The 16,978-nt window shown below is 50.6% G+C and overlaps 4 protein-coding genes across 4 annotated transcripts; 2 read left to right on the top strand and 2 right to left on the bottom strand.

Annotated features, from left to right (window-relative positions):
- Positions 1 to 1,653: 1,653 nt before the first annotated feature.
- On the top strand, positions 1,654 to 3,300 carry V8C40DRAFT_239501 (protein-lysine N-methyltransferase). The gene is made up of 2 exons (XM_083214648.1): positions 1,654 to 1,811; positions 1,935 to 3,300. The coding sequence occupies exons 1-2, from the start codon at positions 1,689 to 1,691 to the stop codon at positions 2,946 to 2,948; spliced, it is 1,137 nt and encodes a 378-aa protein (XP_083075714.1). The 5' UTR covers positions 1,654 to 1,688; the 3' UTR covers positions 2,949 to 3,300.
- Positions 3,301 to 4,299: 999 nt separating this feature from the next.
- V8C40DRAFT_178383 (uncharacterized protein) lies at positions 4,300 to 6,157 on the bottom strand. The gene is made up of 3 exons (XM_083211701.1): positions 5,981 to 6,157; positions 5,151 to 5,649; positions 4,300 to 5,058 (listed from the first exon to the last, which is right to left on the bottom strand). The coding sequence occupies exons 2-3, from the start codon at positions 5,561 to 5,563 to the stop codon at positions 4,413 to 4,415; spliced, it is 1,059 nt and encodes a 352-aa protein (XP_083075713.1). The 5' UTR covers positions 5,564 to 5,649; positions 5,981 to 6,157; the 3' UTR covers positions 4,300 to 4,412.
- A 1,436-nt stretch (positions 6,158 to 7,593) lies between these two features.
- On the bottom strand, positions 7,594 to 10,401 carry V8C40DRAFT_239491 (WD40-repeat-containing domain protein). Its single transcript, XM_083214647.1, has 5 exons — positions 9,890 to 10,401; positions 9,676 to 9,813; positions 9,288 to 9,562; positions 8,027 to 9,155; positions 7,594 to 7,969 (listed from the first exon to the last, which is right to left on the bottom strand). Exons 1-5 carry the CDS (start codon positions 10,149 to 10,151, stop codon positions 7,815 to 7,817), a joined length of 1,959 nt encoding a protein of 652 aa, XP_083075712.1. The 5' UTR covers positions 10,152 to 10,401; the 3' UTR covers positions 7,594 to 7,814.
- Positions 10,402 to 11,473: 1,072 nt separating this feature from the next.
- V8C40DRAFT_239488 (uncharacterized protein) lies at positions 11,474 to 14,240 on the top strand. Its single transcript, XM_083214646.1, has 3 exons — positions 11,474 to 12,790; positions 12,917 to 13,796; positions 13,870 to 14,240. The coding sequence occupies exons 1-3, from the start codon at positions 12,167 to 12,169 to the stop codon at positions 13,938 to 13,940; spliced, it is 1,575 nt and encodes a 524-aa protein (XP_083075711.1). The 5' UTR covers positions 11,474 to 12,166; the 3' UTR covers positions 13,941 to 14,240.
- Positions 14,241 to 16,978: the final 2,738 nt, after the last annotated feature.

The raw sequence follows: 16,978 nt of genomic DNA, 5'->3' as shown, positions 1-16,978 counted from the left end.
GATAGGGCAGGGCTAGCCACTTCCATGGCTTTTCGGATACTCGCGGTGACGAACTGGGGTTCTCAGTGATGAGTTTTCCTGGTGTTTTACCAGGTCTGTCTGTGGTCAGCAAGGTAGGTATTCGGGACAAGAAGGTATTGTCGGGCTACGGTGGTTTTTTTCATTGGATTCTGCTGATGATTACTTTTACCAAGTTTTGGACCGGCGAGCAGAGACGGACTTTTGAAAGCAAGCGAGCAAAATTCTCCACCGCAAAGACGATGCAATCGCAGTCCAATATTGAGCCGAGTTTCGGGTGTGCTTCGAAGGCTTCTTGATACTATAGCCCTATAATTTGGTTTCTTCGGCTATCATTCCCATCCTTCACAGATTTTGCTTCTTGAGCAAACACAAAGCAACTCACAGCTTGTTTCTCGTTTTCTAAGGGTTGGAAGTTTACAACGTTTACCCCCACGATCTTCGTAAGCCCTTTGAGAAGATCGATACGTGAGTCACATTTTGGACTGCTCTGATGCCGCCATTCGAACAATTGAATGCGTGGATGAAAGACGATCTGACCATAATAGAACCAGGCCAATACCGTAACAGGGTGGGCGATTAAAGACACGCAATTCTACCACGAGGAATATACAAATGAATGCAGAGCTCTTTGTCTCTCTCCTTCCCTTTGTTTTCAGACTCCCCCGGGATAGCATTCACAGTTTCTAGAAGTAGATGAGGAAGAGTTCCCCCAGAGGAACGAAGGAACGACGATACCATCGTTAACAATCTTGTTATTTCGCTACCAGTCCCAATGGTTCTACCTACATTGGAATTTGTATTGACACACTGTAGGAAGCTTCAGCACATAGCTCTAACGCCTTGCATGGTCTTCCATAGCACCGAACGCTTCAACAGCAGGCTACGAGGAGGTGAGTCAAGACCCATTATCAACCATTCAAAGATTGACATTAATTTGCTGTGCTAGAACGAATCGCAAACAGAGACTCAGAGAGTAGCAATGCTTATGCCGGATAGCCAACTACCATCACACAATCAATGCGTATCGATGCACGTTACGCCAGGTTACGGAGAGCAATGTTAACCCCCTCTACAACGGCGGCATCAAATTCAACCAAGTTCAGTTTGCGACATTCTCTTGTCTAAATTGATATCAATCGCCAAGAGGCATTTGGTCACGACTAACAGTACGCGATTGAAGAGCAAACAAAAGAGGCGATGCGGGCGAGCGGATGAACCTATTCGACGGTCATACGGATTATACATTGTGGGTGTCTTTGCAAGACAGGCAGCAAAATTGGCAATCGTTTTTACTGATGCTACGCTTAGCAATCTGCCTTCACACAGATCAAGTCAACTCAAAAATTCGCTACTACACTTTTTGCTGGGCCACACAACAATTGAGCGTCCAGTGTTTTAGAAGGCCCAAGTTGGCTATCCAGCACCCCAGCGACTGCGTGAAGCTTGAGCATTGGAAGAGGAAAGCTCTTTATTTACTACTATAGGTATCGCCAAATATGCAGTTGAGTTCTGCTACTATAACTATATTCCTCTAGTATTTACTGCTACTGCCGGGCGCAACGCTACCAAATGACTCACCATATCGCTCCATAGCGCCACATCGCATAATTTTACAGTGGCTGTTTCCCGCTCTCTCGCACACCTTACCAGCAACACCAGCCGCAACAATGGACAAGGCTATCGAGGAGCTCTTAGGATGGTCTACTTCTATAGGAGTCGAGTTGAACGGCATTCATCCAAAAGCTCTTCATGGACGAGGTATTGGTATTGTGGCTACCCGGCACCTTGAGGTAACTTTGAATTTTCCTTCTCGCTGAATCCCCACTATAAGAATTTGACCGAGTCTCTTCGATTCTCTTATATCACTGCCCAATCCCACTCATTCAACTATCAGGGCTAACTAGAATATCTAGGCCGATCAAGTCATCCTTAAAGTGCCTACATCTGCGTTGCGCACTCTCAGTAACACTCCGAAAGACATCACCAAGAAGCTGAGTGGTGCCACTGTTCACAGCATCCTTGCAGTTTCGCTTTGTCTGAGTGACGGCACTGGAATTGACAAATGGACCCCTGTCTTTCCTTCTCGGCGAGATATTGCCTCGAGTTTGCCTATCTGCTGGCCTGCGAAGCTACGCTCTTTGCTGCCTCCAGGAGCCAAGGCCTTACTCACAGCTCAACAGGATAAGTTCAACAAGGACTGGGCTCTCGTAACGACCGCATACCCAAAGCTTAACAAGGATGACTATCTGTACAGTTGGCTCCTTATTAACACTCGAACGTTCTATCACACAGATCGCAGCACAGAAAAGCTGCCCAGAGATGATCGCATGGCACTCCAACCTGTAGCGGATCTTTTCAACCACACACCCGAGGGCTACTGCGTCGCCGCTTTTGACGACAAATTCTTTACATTTACCACTACGCGTACTCACCAGCCTGGTGAAGAAGTATTCATCCGCTACGGACCTCACGCAAACGACAAGCTGCTTGTGGAGTATGGCTTCACACTGCCGTCGTCCGTGAACCCCTGGGATGAAACTTGCCTTGACTCCTACATCTGCCCTTCCATGTCCAGCGATCAGAGAGAGCGCCTTGAAGCCGTCGGCTTCTGGGGAAAGTACATGCTTGATGCCCAAACAGCATGCTACCGCACGTATGTTGCCTTGCGGATGCTCTGCCTTCCACTTAACCGATGGCAAGATATCCTAGACGGGACAAGAGACGAGGACGAGGACAGCTCGATCATAGATGCGGCACTGCTAAAGGTATTGACCAAGTACGACGCCGACGTCACCAGCGCTCTGGAGCAGCTGGAGCAACTGGAGGCCAGTTCCGTTGGCGATGAGGAAATGAGGGGCATCCTGACAGACAGATGGCTCCAGATTAAGCATCTGGTGACAGCAGGAAAGTCGCGGATTGAAAGCTAACAACGGAGGGACTGAGAGGCAATGATTGTCCACGCCTCACCATCCCTTTCCTTTACCGCTGATTGCATCAATCAATACCCTCTCAGTCACTCACACGCACCACACAGAGTTATGGTGGCTATCCTTTTTGTTTTCCCTTTGTTTGATCATCAAATTGTTTTGCTCTTTAGATCCATACCTTGTTCCAACCTGTTTTGAAAATCCTTTTCCCTGTTCCTGACATGCGATAAACAAAGGGGAGAATAAAAGCAAAGAGCCTAAAAGACAAGAAAAAATTACAAAGTTTCCACAAATGCTCTCTGACTCCTGACGTCTTAATAACCCGGCGTTTGTTCTATTATACACTGTCGATAAAAAAAGAGTCCCTTCCTGATGCAAACTGACAAGTGATTTTCCCAACGTCCGTCAAAAGCAATGGGGACAAGTGGTCCCTTCCCGTTCCCCTTATACAATCAAATCAATCCATTGTGGTCTCGCGAGAGGCAATCGAACCATGGCTCAGGTCTTTCTTCCTGTAGTGAATGCAAAATCGGCCTTGTTGACGTCCATTACTCGGGACGAGGTCGCTTTGCACCGTGAGGGTTGCCCCAGTTGCCATCGTTACCACCGCCTCCGCCTCCGCCTTGGCCACCGCCGCCTTGTTGCCCAAAGCCGAATCCGCCTGGGAAGTTGGGAGGCATGCCCTGGAAGCCTGTTGCACAAGTTAGCAGTGTACCATGGAGGTTGTGGAAGAGGGAATGTGTTTGAGGACGGACTGGGGCGGTGAAGTGGCATTTGAAAGATGGGGGCTGGCGGTGGTGGAACGCGACCATGGTAACGGTAGCCGCTGACAAAGAAGAGGTAGTGACGCCAGTATTCAATATCGCAAGCCATGCAGCGCAGCCCTGGGGTACCATGGATGGCGCAGCCCCAAAAGAGGCGAGTCCCTTGGCTTCCAGCAGCAGCAGCGGCGGCTTGGTAATATTGCTGATACTGCTGTTGGATCTGGGCCGCCGAAGTTGAAGTTGCGGTTGCACTGGCATCTGCCACTTGGCCTGAGCTCTTGACCTGAGGGTTTTGCTCTTGAGGCACTTGCGGCAGCTCCTGATGCACTTGTGGCTCTTGATGCACTTGCGATTCTTGAGGCACTTGCGGTTCTTGATGCACTTGCTGAGGTTGTTCTTCCATGACAGCGTCCTCTTTGACTTCTTTGTCTTTGTCATCATCGCTCTCCTCAAGAATGGTTTCCCCTTCAGCATCGATATCTTCTTCTTGGATGTCTCCTTTGAGCTCCACTAGATATTGGGCTATTTCCTGTGCCTCCTGCTGCTCTTGAAGCTGTTGCTCTTGAGATTGTTGCTCTTGAGGCTGTTGCTCTTGCTGCGGCTCTTGGACTGGCTGCTCTTCTGGCCCTTGATTGATCATATCCACGTCTGGGGGGGCTGATGATAGTGGTGATGATGGAGCGGATGATGACAAAGCTTCCTAGGCTGTCGCTGATACCGTTTGAAGGGGAGGGGTCTGTGGGTTAGGGGTAGGTGAAGTGTCTGCGTCTTGCGTACCTGGCATTCCATTACCCATCATTCCCATTCCCATATTGCCAGGCATGCCCATGCCCATGCCTCCCATATTCATACCTCCCATCATACCGCCGCCGCCTCCTCCTCTACCCCGGATCATATTCTGGCCGCCTCTCATGTTGCCTCCAGGGCTACTTCGGCCGCCGAAAACGTAGTGGCTGCCGCCTCCACCAGCACCGCCGCCCATTGGGCCGTTGTAGCCGCCACCTCCTCCCATGTTGTTGTTGTTGTTGTTATAGCCCATGTTTCCGCTGTAGTTTCGGTTGTAGTTGGGATTCATGCCGCCGCGGCTTCCACCCATGCCTCCTCGTCCGCGGAAGCCTCCGTAGTTGCCTCGCTCGCTGTAGGATCCAGAGGGAGCGGCTCGCGGCTGCTCCTTAACGCGGGCCGGTGCGTCCTTGGGCAACGTCCTAAAGGGGTTGACACCCGGGTTCCAGTAGGAGATTGTCATCTTCTTCTGGCCAGGTTGTACACTGTCCATTGCAACGGTATCGATTTGACGCTTGGCGGCGGTGGAAGCTTGGCGGGTGTGGAACTCGATATAGGCTTGGCTGCAGGAGAAACACGATAGAGTAATCAGTAACGGCAGCAAAAACAAAACAAAAACAGATTAGAATGCCGAGCTGCATATTGGCAAACTTACCCTTTGCTCTTTCCATTGACTTTGTGCTCGCTAAATGTGAGCTCCTTGACCTCTTTCTCGCAGCCGGCCTTTCGAAGCCAACCTCGGATATCATCATCTGTCATCCACCAGCTGAGCTCTGAAATCATAATGGCAGCCGTGGCGCCGCTATCGACAGGCCGGTCGTTGGGGTCTTGCTCCTCCGATTTTCTCTTAACACCGTGGTGATGTGAAGTCTCTTCGATATCGCTACGGCCACTGTCATAGCGGCGGTCGTCTTCATGTTCATCGTCTCTTCTGTGGTCTCGACTGTGATAGTCGTAGTCATCTCGCGAATGGCCACTGCTATGGCGGCGTTCATCCTGACGAGGCTGCTCGTTGGCGTCGCCATCGGCATCGCCGTAGAAATCAATGTCAAAATCGGGGTCACCCATCTTGGCGGTTTCGTACGTTGGTGGGAGTTCGTCGACACGGGCGTTCACATGTAATTTCTCGTTGTTGTATTCGGATGCTGGACACACTAAGGAAACCACGACTTGTTATTAGGATATTCAAGCGAGATACAGGCGATGCCTCTTGGCATGTAGAGTGAAAGAAGATGGCCATTATTCGCCAATGGCCGATTGCAGCGCTCCTCTCGGCACCTTGGAAACGTCTAGCGTACGTGCGATGCTCCCCCCCATCTCTTTTTGCCTTTTGTTGCCCACAAAGGGGAGAGCTATAAACAAGATCAAGGTGATGGCAATGGCAATAAGGACATAGGTAGACAAGGTTGTACAAACGAAAAAAAAAAAAAGGACATAAGGTTTGACAAGCAAAAGTTCACAAGGGCTAGGCTTGCTGGTACGTACAGTCCCCGAGAAAAAGGTAGCCGAAAAGCTAGCACGATCTCTCTCCAAGTCCGATTGTCTTTGTCTCGCTTCCTTCGGAATTGCGCTGCAGGATAAGGTGCTTCCAGCCGGACGCTCCCTTGCTGGTGCCCTATGTCTCGGCCGATGTGGGTGGTAGCGGCCCAAAACCAATTGCGGCTCGTGGAAATGGGATCAACGCACAAAGGCGCAAGAGGTTGATTGGGATCTTGACCAACGGAGTTGACGGTCAAAAGCTGGGAGTGACGAAGAAAGTAAGAAAAGGGAGAAAGAGGGGCCAAAGCTACGTCCACGACTAGCTTGGCTGGCACGAGTTCTAGGCGGTCGTTTGCGGCTCGAAGCTCAAGCAAGCAGCAAGAAGTTTGTCTCCTCCTCGCCGTCAGCAAGAGATGATCGGGCAATTGCTTCGCGTTCCTCTGGGTGGGACCGAATCGAGGCCTGAAGGCGCTGCGGCCAGTCGGCAGCTTGCGAGTGGCTGCAAGGCAGTTTTTGTCCGAGGTCGGGAGGAGAGGGAGCGAACAGGGGGGGCCAAACAAGTGCTCGTAGCACTCGAATATAGCGGTGGCAGGGGGAAATGAAAGGAAGACAAAGAAAAAGAAAAGAAAAATTATAGATGATACAGCTGATGGGCCCAGCTGAGAAATGAAAAGGGGTGGTTTAGACGATGGATTAGGCGAGAGAAGAAGCAAAAAAAAGGAAGAAAAGTTACCGGAACGGCGCGAACAGCACGGAGTAGCGGCGCGTCGCTGCGCTGAATCTGAGTTACCAGCAGCGGCAATCAATTGGGAGCCTCCCTCGGATACAAGGCTGCAAGTGGAACCGAGCCAACGAATGCCTGCTGGGTTGGTCGTGTGGAGGATCTTTTAGAGAGGAAGAGGAAAAAAAAGATGGAGCCGTGGGTGAAGCTTCAAGCCAGCAGATTCCCGCCTGGGGGGAAGAGAAAATGGGCAAGGGGGCGAGGCTGAGGCTTGGATGCAGATGCGCAAGGCATGCGCCACACTTCGGTGGAATTTCAGAAGGCTGTCGGGGTTGGAAAAGCGATTTCCCGGGTGGCTGGCCTATCACGGGCCGCCAATTGAAGAATCACGGGATGGGCCAGGGATGCGCATCCCCATATTAACGCTGAGCGTCGATCAATCTGACAGCTGTCCGTCTGTCTGCTAACGGAATTTAGGGCCCTTATTTTGCATATGCGTTGGCACGAGGGATGCAACTATGGGTAGCAACGGTAGGTAGAGCTCTACAGTGCTTGAGGTGGCCGTTGATAGGTGCCTTTTGCTTATTCAGATTGGATACGTTGAACCAGTTGGTGGTTGGTTGACTGTGAAAGTGTAAATCCATGCGCAAGACAAAGGGCATGTGGCGGCAAATGATCAAGGCTTCTTCTTGCTGGAAATGGCTGCAAGGAGTATCGCCAGCAGAATGCGTCATGGTCCGTGTAACGTCAGTTTACGGCAGCAGAATCTGCAACAAAAGACGACTACTGTAGGCTGTGAACAGCTGCAGCGTCGCAGCCACAATGTAGGTCTTGCAGCGGATAAATGCGGGAGAATTAATGCGAACAAGAACATAGTGAAACTACTAGGGAAGACGGGGTCGAATATGAGCATATATGAGCATAACACCAGCCAAACAAGACGTTTCTGTTGAAAGTGATTGCATGGAGATGGCCTCATCTATAGTTAGTACACCAGGTCACAATATCATCCCGCGCTCACTGGAGCAGTAGTAGTAACATCAAGAATCCAAGACCATTTATGTACCTTTCATTTTGCCCTCGTCTTCACATTTATACCATTTTTCAACGCCAGGTCATCTAAAACCGCGATTGATAAAACGTCTCTGGATCTGCCCTCAGCGACTCATTGACACTATCTCCCAGCCTAGGCTCTCCTTCATCCTCAGAAGCCCCGTTGAACGCATGCACTGTACAGGTACCTCGCGCCATGCTGTATCCATTCCATGCAGATGCTACGAGAATATTAGCATGGGCTATAGAAAGAGAGAAATACAAGAAAAAGTACTCACCAACAATGATTGGCGCACTAGGATGCCAACTAGCATCACGGACGCATGTGCCCCAGCCGCCAGGCTCGTCGAAATAGACCCGAGTACGGCGATCGAGCCTCCTCGTCTGATCAGTCGCCCCCTGTACGTCAATTTCGCCTGCTTTAGTAGCATCCATGTTCCAGATGTGCACCTTGCCGTCCGCACTGCCAGAGTAGACGTAACGAGAGTTGGTCGACGATGGCGGCGAGAAGTGGCATCGAATAAGCGTGCGGAGGACCTTGTGGCCCCGGAATGTGACGAGAGAATTGTCGTGGGGGTGCACGTCCCAGTCGTCCTCGTCATATTCGTCTTGTCTGTAGTCGAACCTATCCAGGCGGGTGTCGTTGTCCTTGGTCACTTCACGGAACCGATCCGTCGACATGGCCATGCGCAAGTCCCACAGCTTCATACTCTGCTCCTTGCCGTTACTGAGAATGTATCGCCCGTCACCCTTGCTGTCGATGTACGTCAGGCCCTCGGTATGGCCCACAAAGGCGCCGGCCTCCCGATTGTCTCCCATGCTTCGCCGATCCCACACTTTGATAGTCGTGTCGTCTGAACCGGAGTAGATGATGTGGGGGGATGCCTTGTCCGCAAAACACACGGCATTGACATCGTCCTGATGACCGGTGATGTGATGAAGGACTCTCCTGGATTCAATATCATAGACGACTAGTGAGTGAGCACTGGTGCCAGCAACAAGCTCTCGTCCATCGCCTGAAAATCTAACGGACCAGATTCCAAAGGAGCCGCGGTTACGCCAAAATGAAAGTCTTGTGTGACCCTCTCCGTCATCAAGCTCGAGAGAGTAAGGCTCTCCCTTGTCTCTGGGATCGGTGGGGGCTATTGAGACGATACTTTGGATAGAGGTATACGCCAGCCAGCGGTTGTCCGGACTCAGAGAGGCGTCTGTAAGTGTCCACTGACCAAAGGGGTAGCTTACTGTCTTGTAAAGCTTCCAGTTGTAGGGATTAGACGTATCGTACATGCGCACATTGAAGTCCTGACAGCATGAGAAGAAGAAGTTACCGTCATCGGAGAACTGGCCGGAATAGATGGGGTGATCATAATGGATGATTTTCTCCGCCTTGCTCCCAGGGATGAAGCTCTGCAAGATTGGGCTGTTGTTAGCATGAATCGGACATATACAAGCACCATAGATAGTTGGGCCGTCACAATGAACGCCATCTAATATGGGCATGCTCTCAAACAATCGAAAAGGAGGGAAAGGTGTACGAACCTGAGCTAAAACACCATTGGTCCGCTTTCTTGACATCCGGTCTCCCAGGCCGATCTCCCGATCCAGCAGACGTCTTGCGATTCGTTTTTTAGTCCGCAGGTCAGTATCACTCAAGCCAAAGACTCCGGACTCCATGAGCTTTCTGCCCTCTTCGCTGGGGACTTTGGGAAACCGGTTGGGATCTTTTGGTGTGACAGGTATCCCACGGCCTAGACCGGTGCCGCGGAATAATGTCATGAGCTGCTGTCTTGTCAAGAGCCCCGATCTTTGGCCAGCTGGACATCATGGCAATCAATGTTAGTGGAGGTTGGTAAAACAGGTAGTGTTTAGAGAGAGAGAGAAGGAATAAACAAAAATAACATCCGTCATATCATAAGAGGAATCTCACCTCTTAGTAGTGAAATCAGTCTCAAGGCGGCCTCGTCTCGCCCCGCCTCTTCATCGTCGATTACAATCTGGAATCGGAAATCACCAAAGGCATACTCCACCCGGTCGTCACCGTCTCCTTCTTCTTCCTCATCATGATCTAGAGAACGCAACCCAGTTCAGTCAAGCAGCTCCTGTAGAACAGTGGGGAGTAAAAGCAAATAAGAGCAAATTACCGTGAAGGTCTTCGTCGTCCTCATCTGGCTCGTCACGATAGTCGGGATCATCCTCCTCATCGTCATCTTCGTCTTCATCCTCGTTCTCACCCCCCTCATTCGCATCCTCATATACGTCGCCATGGTCTTCATCATCATCATCGTGACTCTCGTCGGCGGTGTGCCAGCTGCCATATCCAGTTACTTCCGCATCTCTGGGGTCCCACTCAAAGGGACCATCTCCATTACCATCACCATCACGGTCGTCCGGTGTCCATTCCATTGCTGGTGTCACCAACCGTCTGGATTATCACTACAGTCGTTAGTCCCAGCAGATGTATAGGTGAGCCGGGAGTCGCGGAGGCGGGTGCTTCAGAATGCGATGCAATCGAATCCGCTTTGGATCAATAGCAAATGCCGAAGCTGGTCAAGATGGCTGACGTCTACGGAGAGAAAATGTTACGGATTAGAGGACATTTGTCAGGCAAAAGAGGATCAAATGCCCTCGGAGTTTAGGTAGCACGGTGATTACGGCAGCAGCTTGTTGTATGGGCGATAAACGGCGACCCGCACAGCTCCAAGTAAACTTACGGAAGTATTGGATCCATCAGGTTGAATAAAGCCGTGACGCCATCCATCTGGTGCAGCGGGGAAGATAGTGGCGAGGGGGGGAGGATGAGATAAGATGCGGGCGAGGAATCGCCTGTAGGTGCGCTATCGGGAGCGTTGTTATAGTGGGCGGGCGCCTAAAGTTGGGGTATGTTATAGCGCTGTGCGATATGTTCCCACTGATCTATTGATGCTCCGAGCTTGTCCCAGATCTTGGGCATCGATGCTGATGCCGTGAATCTCACCTGCGGCTGGATGCCACTTACAGCCAAATGCGCCTCTTTGTATGCTGCTTCTGTTTTAGTATAACAAAGTGTGAGTGACTTCAAGACATCTTCAGTCTTGATACCGACAGTGCATTTATAGAATAGGTGCATACAAAGAAGCCATACCTGCCTACCTATGAATACTAATCACGTCGTCGCTTTGCAGCAAAGAATCGCTGCTATCGCCACACAGCAAAAGCAGCATCAAATACTGAAACCATGTACAGAGGAGTCCCATACACCATCATTCTATTTCCTTTGCCATAACTACTATATCTATTCCAGGAATAGGAAGACAGCATGGACGGCATTATTAGCATCAACAAAGCCGCTCGTATTAACACGCCAACAAGAGACACCGCCTACCTAAACTGCATCGATATAAATGTCCATCAAATGTAGGGGTGAGCTGCTCCGTAAAATTCTCCGTCCAGGTCCAAACAACTGAAATCGCAGCTCTCGAATCCACTGTCGACTCCACACTGTACCTTAGCAATGCCACCCTTCTGTAAGGAGTCAGGAGAGGCAAAAAGAACGCGCAGCCCTTTTTTGTTCCCGATTGGCGAATGCCCTGCCTCGAGCCTGATCCGGCTACCGTTTTGTTTCAGAAGGGTGATCCAACATGCCATCAATGCTGTGTGAAGTACTCATAGTCCAAAGGCTCAGGCTTGAATCTGCGTGTACGAGTACCTAAAATTCGCTTTCAGGGGCAAAAAAACAAAGTTTCCAAGTAGCGCTTCTCAATTGCCCCCGTAGTCCGCAGTTGGCTTAATGCCACTAACTGCAAGCATGCAGAGGTACCTGCTCCGTCTATGCGGATAATGTCACAAACCTAAACGACCACCTGTACCTTTTTGCCCTGCCTGATAGTATCCCAAACCAAACCCTGGCTGGCTTCACATTGGCATTTGATCTTCCACGCAATTGGAGGGGCGCAAGAAAAGAGAACAAGTTCCAACCCAACCTTGGACGATCTAGCTCTTCTCTGTCTTCCATTTACGGACGTCTTTGTCTCCTTTTTTCCAAATCACCACCTTGACATTTTCAACTCTCTCTCGCTCTCCCTCATTTTCCTTTTTTTTTCTCCCTCTATTCTCAACTCTCCTTCTTTGCAATCGCCTACCTGGCCACTCCTTTGACCTTGGATCGACGAGAGGCATTCCGTCAAAGTTAATCCTCCTCCGAGCCCTGTGCATCCACCGCAGACACGCGAGCCTGCATACTCAATCGCTCATTCGATCCTCCCCCTTTCCGACTCTCATCTCGCCTCCATTGAGGCCGTATTCCAGCACTGGTTCCATTCGAATTGCCCTGTTCCCACGCCTTGCACCCGGCAAGGCTCGTGTCGTGCCCACCGACCTGCGAATATCCTGATGCGCTGAGAACAGCATTCGCTCATTAGCTACCGAGACCTACCGCCACCATGCAATTCCGCGCGAAGCAAGCTCCTCTCCTCCTTCTCCTGCTCCCCTCCATCGCCAGCGCCCTTGCGACAAACCCCGCTGCCGGCAATGACAAAGACTCGATCCCTGCCGCCGATGTAGCGGATGTCGCGATACTCAAGGGCCGCCTCGGCGTGCCCACCAAGGACGCGCCCGTTGATGGAAAGGATGGCAAGCCTCATCTCGGCCCGTTTGTCGAGACGGACGGCACCGTCTCGACCGAGACCAAGGGCGAAAAGGACCTGCCCACCCTCAAGGGGCGGCCCAAGGATGTCACAGTCGTCGATGGCAAGAAGATTCCCGAGTCCAACGATGGCGTCATGTTCGACAAGAACCGCGAGAAGCCTCAGGATGGCACAACAGGCACCGAGGGAGGCGTTTCCGAAAAGGACAAGGCCCGCAAGGCCCACGAAGGCAAGACTGGCGAGAAGCTTGTCAACCAGCCTGAAGCACCCAAGGAGCATCCTCCGATCCCCCACAGCGAAGAGAAGAAGATTGAAAAGGGCAAGGACAAGATCAAGGGAGGAGACGCTGACAAGGAAAATTCAAAGCCAAAATCAACGTCCGATAAAGATGGTGAAGATACAGGCTACACCGGGCTCGAGGTACGACTGCAATTCAGCCTGCTTTCCCCTTTCTTTCTCCGTTTCCCAAGTTCCCCCCACCTTTGGACTGTTGAGAGGTTGAATAAAAGCCCCATGTATCAATTCACTAACACGCACAATGGATAGAAACCTGATGACCTCCCCGATATGGATCGCAAGCAGGTGTCGCCGCCCGTCCCCGACTCCGCAAAGAAAGACCACCTCGATATTTCCAAGCCTCAAGCCGGAGGGTCATCATCAGCCGCAAAGGCCGCCGAACAGGAAGAGGGCATTATCCAGCCTTTCCACTCCTTCATCTTGTCCTTTACTATGATCCTGGTCTCTGAAGTTGGAGACAAGACGTTTCTCATTGCGGCTCTCATGGCGATGAAGCACGATCGCATGGTCGTCTTTTCTGCCGCCTTTGGTGCCCTTTTAGTCATGACGGTTCTGTCCGCAGTCCTGGGCCATGCCGTTCCAGCTCTGATCCCCAAGCGTCTCACTGGTCTTCTTGCCGCGGGTCTGTTTTTCGTCTTTGGAGCCAGACTTTTGCGAGAGGGAATGCAGATGGACCCCAACGAAGGCGTCACCGCTGAGATGCACGAGGTCGAACAGGAACTTGCCGAGAAGGAAAAGGAGCTTGAGCGTAGAGGCGGCCCCATCTCCGGCGATGCCTTGGAAATGGGCCTCGGTGGCAGGACTTCGCGCAAGAACAGGTTCCCCTCCCCCAGGTCACCTTCAGAGTCACCCTCCCGAATCCCCTCCCGCAAATCAGGCAGTGGCAGCAGCTTCGTCAGCGGCATCAGCAATCTCTGCTCCCTCATCCTTAGCCCTGCGTGGGTTCAGACCTTTGTCATGACCTTTTTGGGCGAGTGGGGAGACCGAAGCCAGATTGCCACCATTGCAATGGCTGCTGGACAGGACTATTGGTGGGTTACTCTCGGTGCCCTGGCTGGACACTGCATCTGCACGGGTGTTGCAGTCATTGGCGGCCGAGCCATTGCTGGACGCGTCAGTCTCAAAGTTGGTAAGTAGCAGATCATACCTATACTCCCCCCTTGTTGATTAGATGAGCATAAGTTCTAACCAAAGGTGTATAGTGACCGTCGGTGGCGCTGTTGCCTTCTTGCTGTTTGGCATTATTTACCTCGTCGAGGCTCTCTACGCATAAAATTCCCCGGTCTCAATTCATTGATATAATATTAGCTTGATTCTAATTCACCATCACTCTGCTTCATCCGGATGACCCCGAAAGACCCCCCTTTCCTTCTTCTCTTACTTCTCTTCTTCTCAACAGGATATCAGCAAGCGCGAAATCTGTTTAGAACTGTATGATGAATACCTTGTCAGTTATTATAATTTTTTCTTCTCCTCTTGTCGTTTAATTACTGCGGGTATGCTGGCGCGTCTTCCGCTTGAGCTGGGAAAGGGGGGGGGGGTAAGGGGGAGGAGAACAAAACATTTGGTACGGCACGGAGGATGGAATACAGGCCCCAATGGTAATAGATGGACGGATGCTTGGGGTTTCAGAAACGGACGACGACTCTCTGTATTGATTGGATGCTCTGGTGGAGTTTGTCATGGCGCTGCATTTTGGGCTTAGTCGGGTGGCTTTTACTAGTAAAGACGAAAAAAGACGAACATGTTGGCTGGGCGAAATACAAGGGGCGGAATATAAGGCAGCTAGCTGGTTTACCAAAGACTGTGTTGTGTGATGTGGACCAACTCTTTCTATCTACGTTTGCTTCTTTCAAAGAGTCAGCGTTGGCTGCAGGATGGGCAATTGTGGCCTGATTCTTTGCAAGCTACAACGATGTCGTGATGATCCTCGACGGACTTGATCCGACGTCTAGTGCAGTTTCAAGCTACGGCGCTTCTCCGGACAAGCATATTCCAGGCTTGAGTATGTTTCCGAAAAAGGTCCCGGTAGATCGACTTTTTGCATCTGCCATGCTCGGCACATGTTTGCCCGACCCAGGGCTGGCTCTTCACAAACACCCTCTTCGCCTTGTTCATTCACGATCGTATCTGTGCATGTGCGTAGGTACCACTGACCAGCCAGGGCGAACCTTGAAAATCGTAGTTGTTGTTGGTCAGCCCTGTGAGCGAGGCTTGGTGTTACACGGGGACGGAGGATTTGTGCAGTTGTAGCTCTTGTTCGTTGCTATTGCGTCGTGTTGGTGGAGGGTTGGAGGGAGTCTTTGGGGGCTGTGATGTCGAGGTGGTGTTGTCCTGGTGCCCCTGATTTTACTATCTACTTCTTTTTGATCTCGTCTCTAATTTCGCTATAGTTATTTATTTATTTATACTTTTATAAAATAAGAATAATTATCATTGTTATAATGCTATATGTATATTAACATTTATCGACTCCTTGTTGACCTGCTAGGTATCCCATCACCTAACTTCCGCTTTTCTTTCCTCGATTCTTTTTCTTCCTGAGGCATCTAATAATGCCATAGCGCTTTGGGCAAGTATTCACATGGAAGACACCACGAAACTGCATCAACTAGAATCACAGCAAGGGTGTAGCCTAATGCTACCCTACCTTTCTGCTTTCACACCCCCGCATCCTCCTTTTCCTCCAATTTTTCTCCATTTTCTTCCGGTAATGACGACGTCCGTGATTCGAACTTCGCCTATCGAGCACGTTGACTGGCTACAATACCGTCTTAAACTTTGGAGGGTTGTTAGGAGAGACGAATAGACCATGTACAAAGATTCTTGCTCTCTTCGGCCACTCTGATGTTTACAATGATCATATAGACAGTCCCTGGATGTATCAATTCTCGGACCCATGTGAAGTGAGTCAATATACGGCGAATCACATAAATCCTACCCAAACTGACTGTGACAGCTGACAGGTGCGTGCTGCAGAAACTGCTCCATGCGACGATGCGATGGTGGCCTACAACGAGGCAGTGCCAGTATGGATCGATCATCCGCATCCTCATAATCAAGATTCAGATTCAGCCAAAGGAACAGTCGAACCGGCTGTCGCTACGGGCTAAACAGTCTGTCGCTTATATCATGCTCAACAGGCAAGGTTAGCCGTCTCGAAAGAAGCGCCACGCATCTGGGATCCTCTCGGTTAGTTCCCGAGGCCGTCAACTCGATTTCTTCCTTGTCGATCATCCAAAGAGGGTGTGGGCGTTTGCCCATCCATCGACCTGTACCTTGCAGCCTAGCCCCCCTTTATCTGTGACATTTTCGCCAACAGAGTTTGGCATACTGACCATCACGAGGGCTCGAGAACGTGTGATGGAGGGCTTGATACGGGAAGAGAAAAAGTGCTCACGGCGGCGTTGGCTCGCAAGAATGGTCGAAAGGGAACTAGGAGGCCGCCACTATTTTGACGGATGCTAGGTGATGAAGGACCTAGCAGGTCCTACCTTTGTCTCTTTTTTTTTTCTTTTTCCTTGTTTTGGTACCCCTCTGTGACGGTCTGTGTCTTACTGATACTAGGCTCGTGACATTCCGAGACTTCGAGACAGACAGACAGAGGGTGCTCGGCACAATTCGAAGCGAGAAATATTGTGTGCAATGTGTATAAAGCAAGCAGAAGCGAACACCTGGATGTTTTTCTCATCTAGCAACCAGATGTGCGAGATCGAGCTTCAGGTTGGCCATCTCTTATACTGGTTGCCTGAATCTTTTTCCATATTCAATTCTTTTCATATTTTTTTTTTCTTTTCGAGGGCATCACAACTCTGAATGATATAATTTGATCAGACATTCACTTCAGCTCCAGCTGTACAGTATTACAGCAGTCTTCGCCAACGGCGCTGCTATGTGCGAACTCGTCCACTGCCCAGGTTGTGGAGAGCTCATCTCCGAGTCTCTTCCCGTCTCGGAATGTTTTACCTGTCAATCGTATGTCGTTTCCATTGCCACTGCCTGTCATTCGATCTGAAATTGACAATTTTTCTGCAGAAATGATTCTCACCAACCTTTGCGCGAGAGATCGACTTCGGCCCCTCCATCTGGCACGAGAACAGAATACACTCTGTTTGTATTCATCATCTACAATGACGAGCTTGTAAGCGTTTCAGACCACGATGTATATAGTTCTCGACGTCGGGCAAGCGACAGGGCAACATGAAGCATACAGTGCCTTGAGTAAGTTGGAAGATATCAAAGGCCGAATGTAGAGCGGCGTTGTATTGCTGTTGGTTGGACTATTTATTTTCGTGAATTCCACCACTATAT

Source organism: Trichoderma camerunense (assembly GCF_050948025.1).
Source record: "Trichoderma camerunense strain CBS 138272 chromosome Unknown V8C40scaffold_5, whole genome shotgun sequence".
NCBI classification, from domain to species: Eukaryota; Fungi; Ascomycota; class Sordariomycetes; order Hypocreales; family Hypocreaceae; genus Trichoderma; species Trichoderma camerunense.
This window is presented reverse-complemented; position numbering and strand designations above follow the sequence as displayed.

Coding starts and splice junctions, on each gene's coding strand:
- V8C40DRAFT_239501 (XM_083214648.1), top strand. CDS start 1,689: ATGGACAAGGCTATCGAGGAGCTCTTAGGATGGTCTACTTCTATAGGA. Junction 1,812..1,934: donor TGGCTACCCGGCACCTTGAG/GTAACTTTGAAT, acceptor TAGAATATCTAG/GCCGATCAAGTCATCCTTAA.
- V8C40DRAFT_178383 (XM_083211701.1), bottom strand. CDS start 5,563: ATGGGTGACCCCGATTTTGACATTGATTTCTACGGCGATGCCGATGGC. Junction 5,059..5,150: donor GTCAATGGAAAGAGCAAAGG/GTAAGTTTGCCA, acceptor TTTCTCCTGCAG/CCAAGCCTATATCGAGTTCC.
- V8C40DRAFT_239491 (XM_083214647.1), bottom strand. CDS start 10,151: ATGGAATGGACACCGGACGACCGTGATGGTGATGGTAATGGAGATGGT. Junction 9,814..9,889: donor GGACGACGAAGACCTTCACG/GTAATTTGCTCT, acceptor TGCGTTCTCTAG/ATCATGATGAGGAAGAAGAA. Junction 7,970..8,026: donor TAGTGCGCCAATCATTGTTG/GTGAGTACTTTT, acceptor ATATTCTCGTAG/CATCTGCATGGAATGGATAC.
- V8C40DRAFT_239488 (XM_083214646.1), top strand. CDS start 12,167: ATGCAATTCCGCGCGAAGCAAGCTCCTCTCCTCCTTCTCCTGCTCCCC. Junction 12,791..12,916: donor CAGGCTACACCGGGCTCGAG/GTACGACTGCAA, acceptor CACAATGGATAG/AAACCTGATGACCTCCCCGA. Junction 13,797..13,869: donor ACGCGTCAGTCTCAAAGTTG/GTAAGTAGCAGA, acceptor AAAGGTGTATAG/TGACCGTCGGTGGCGCTGTT.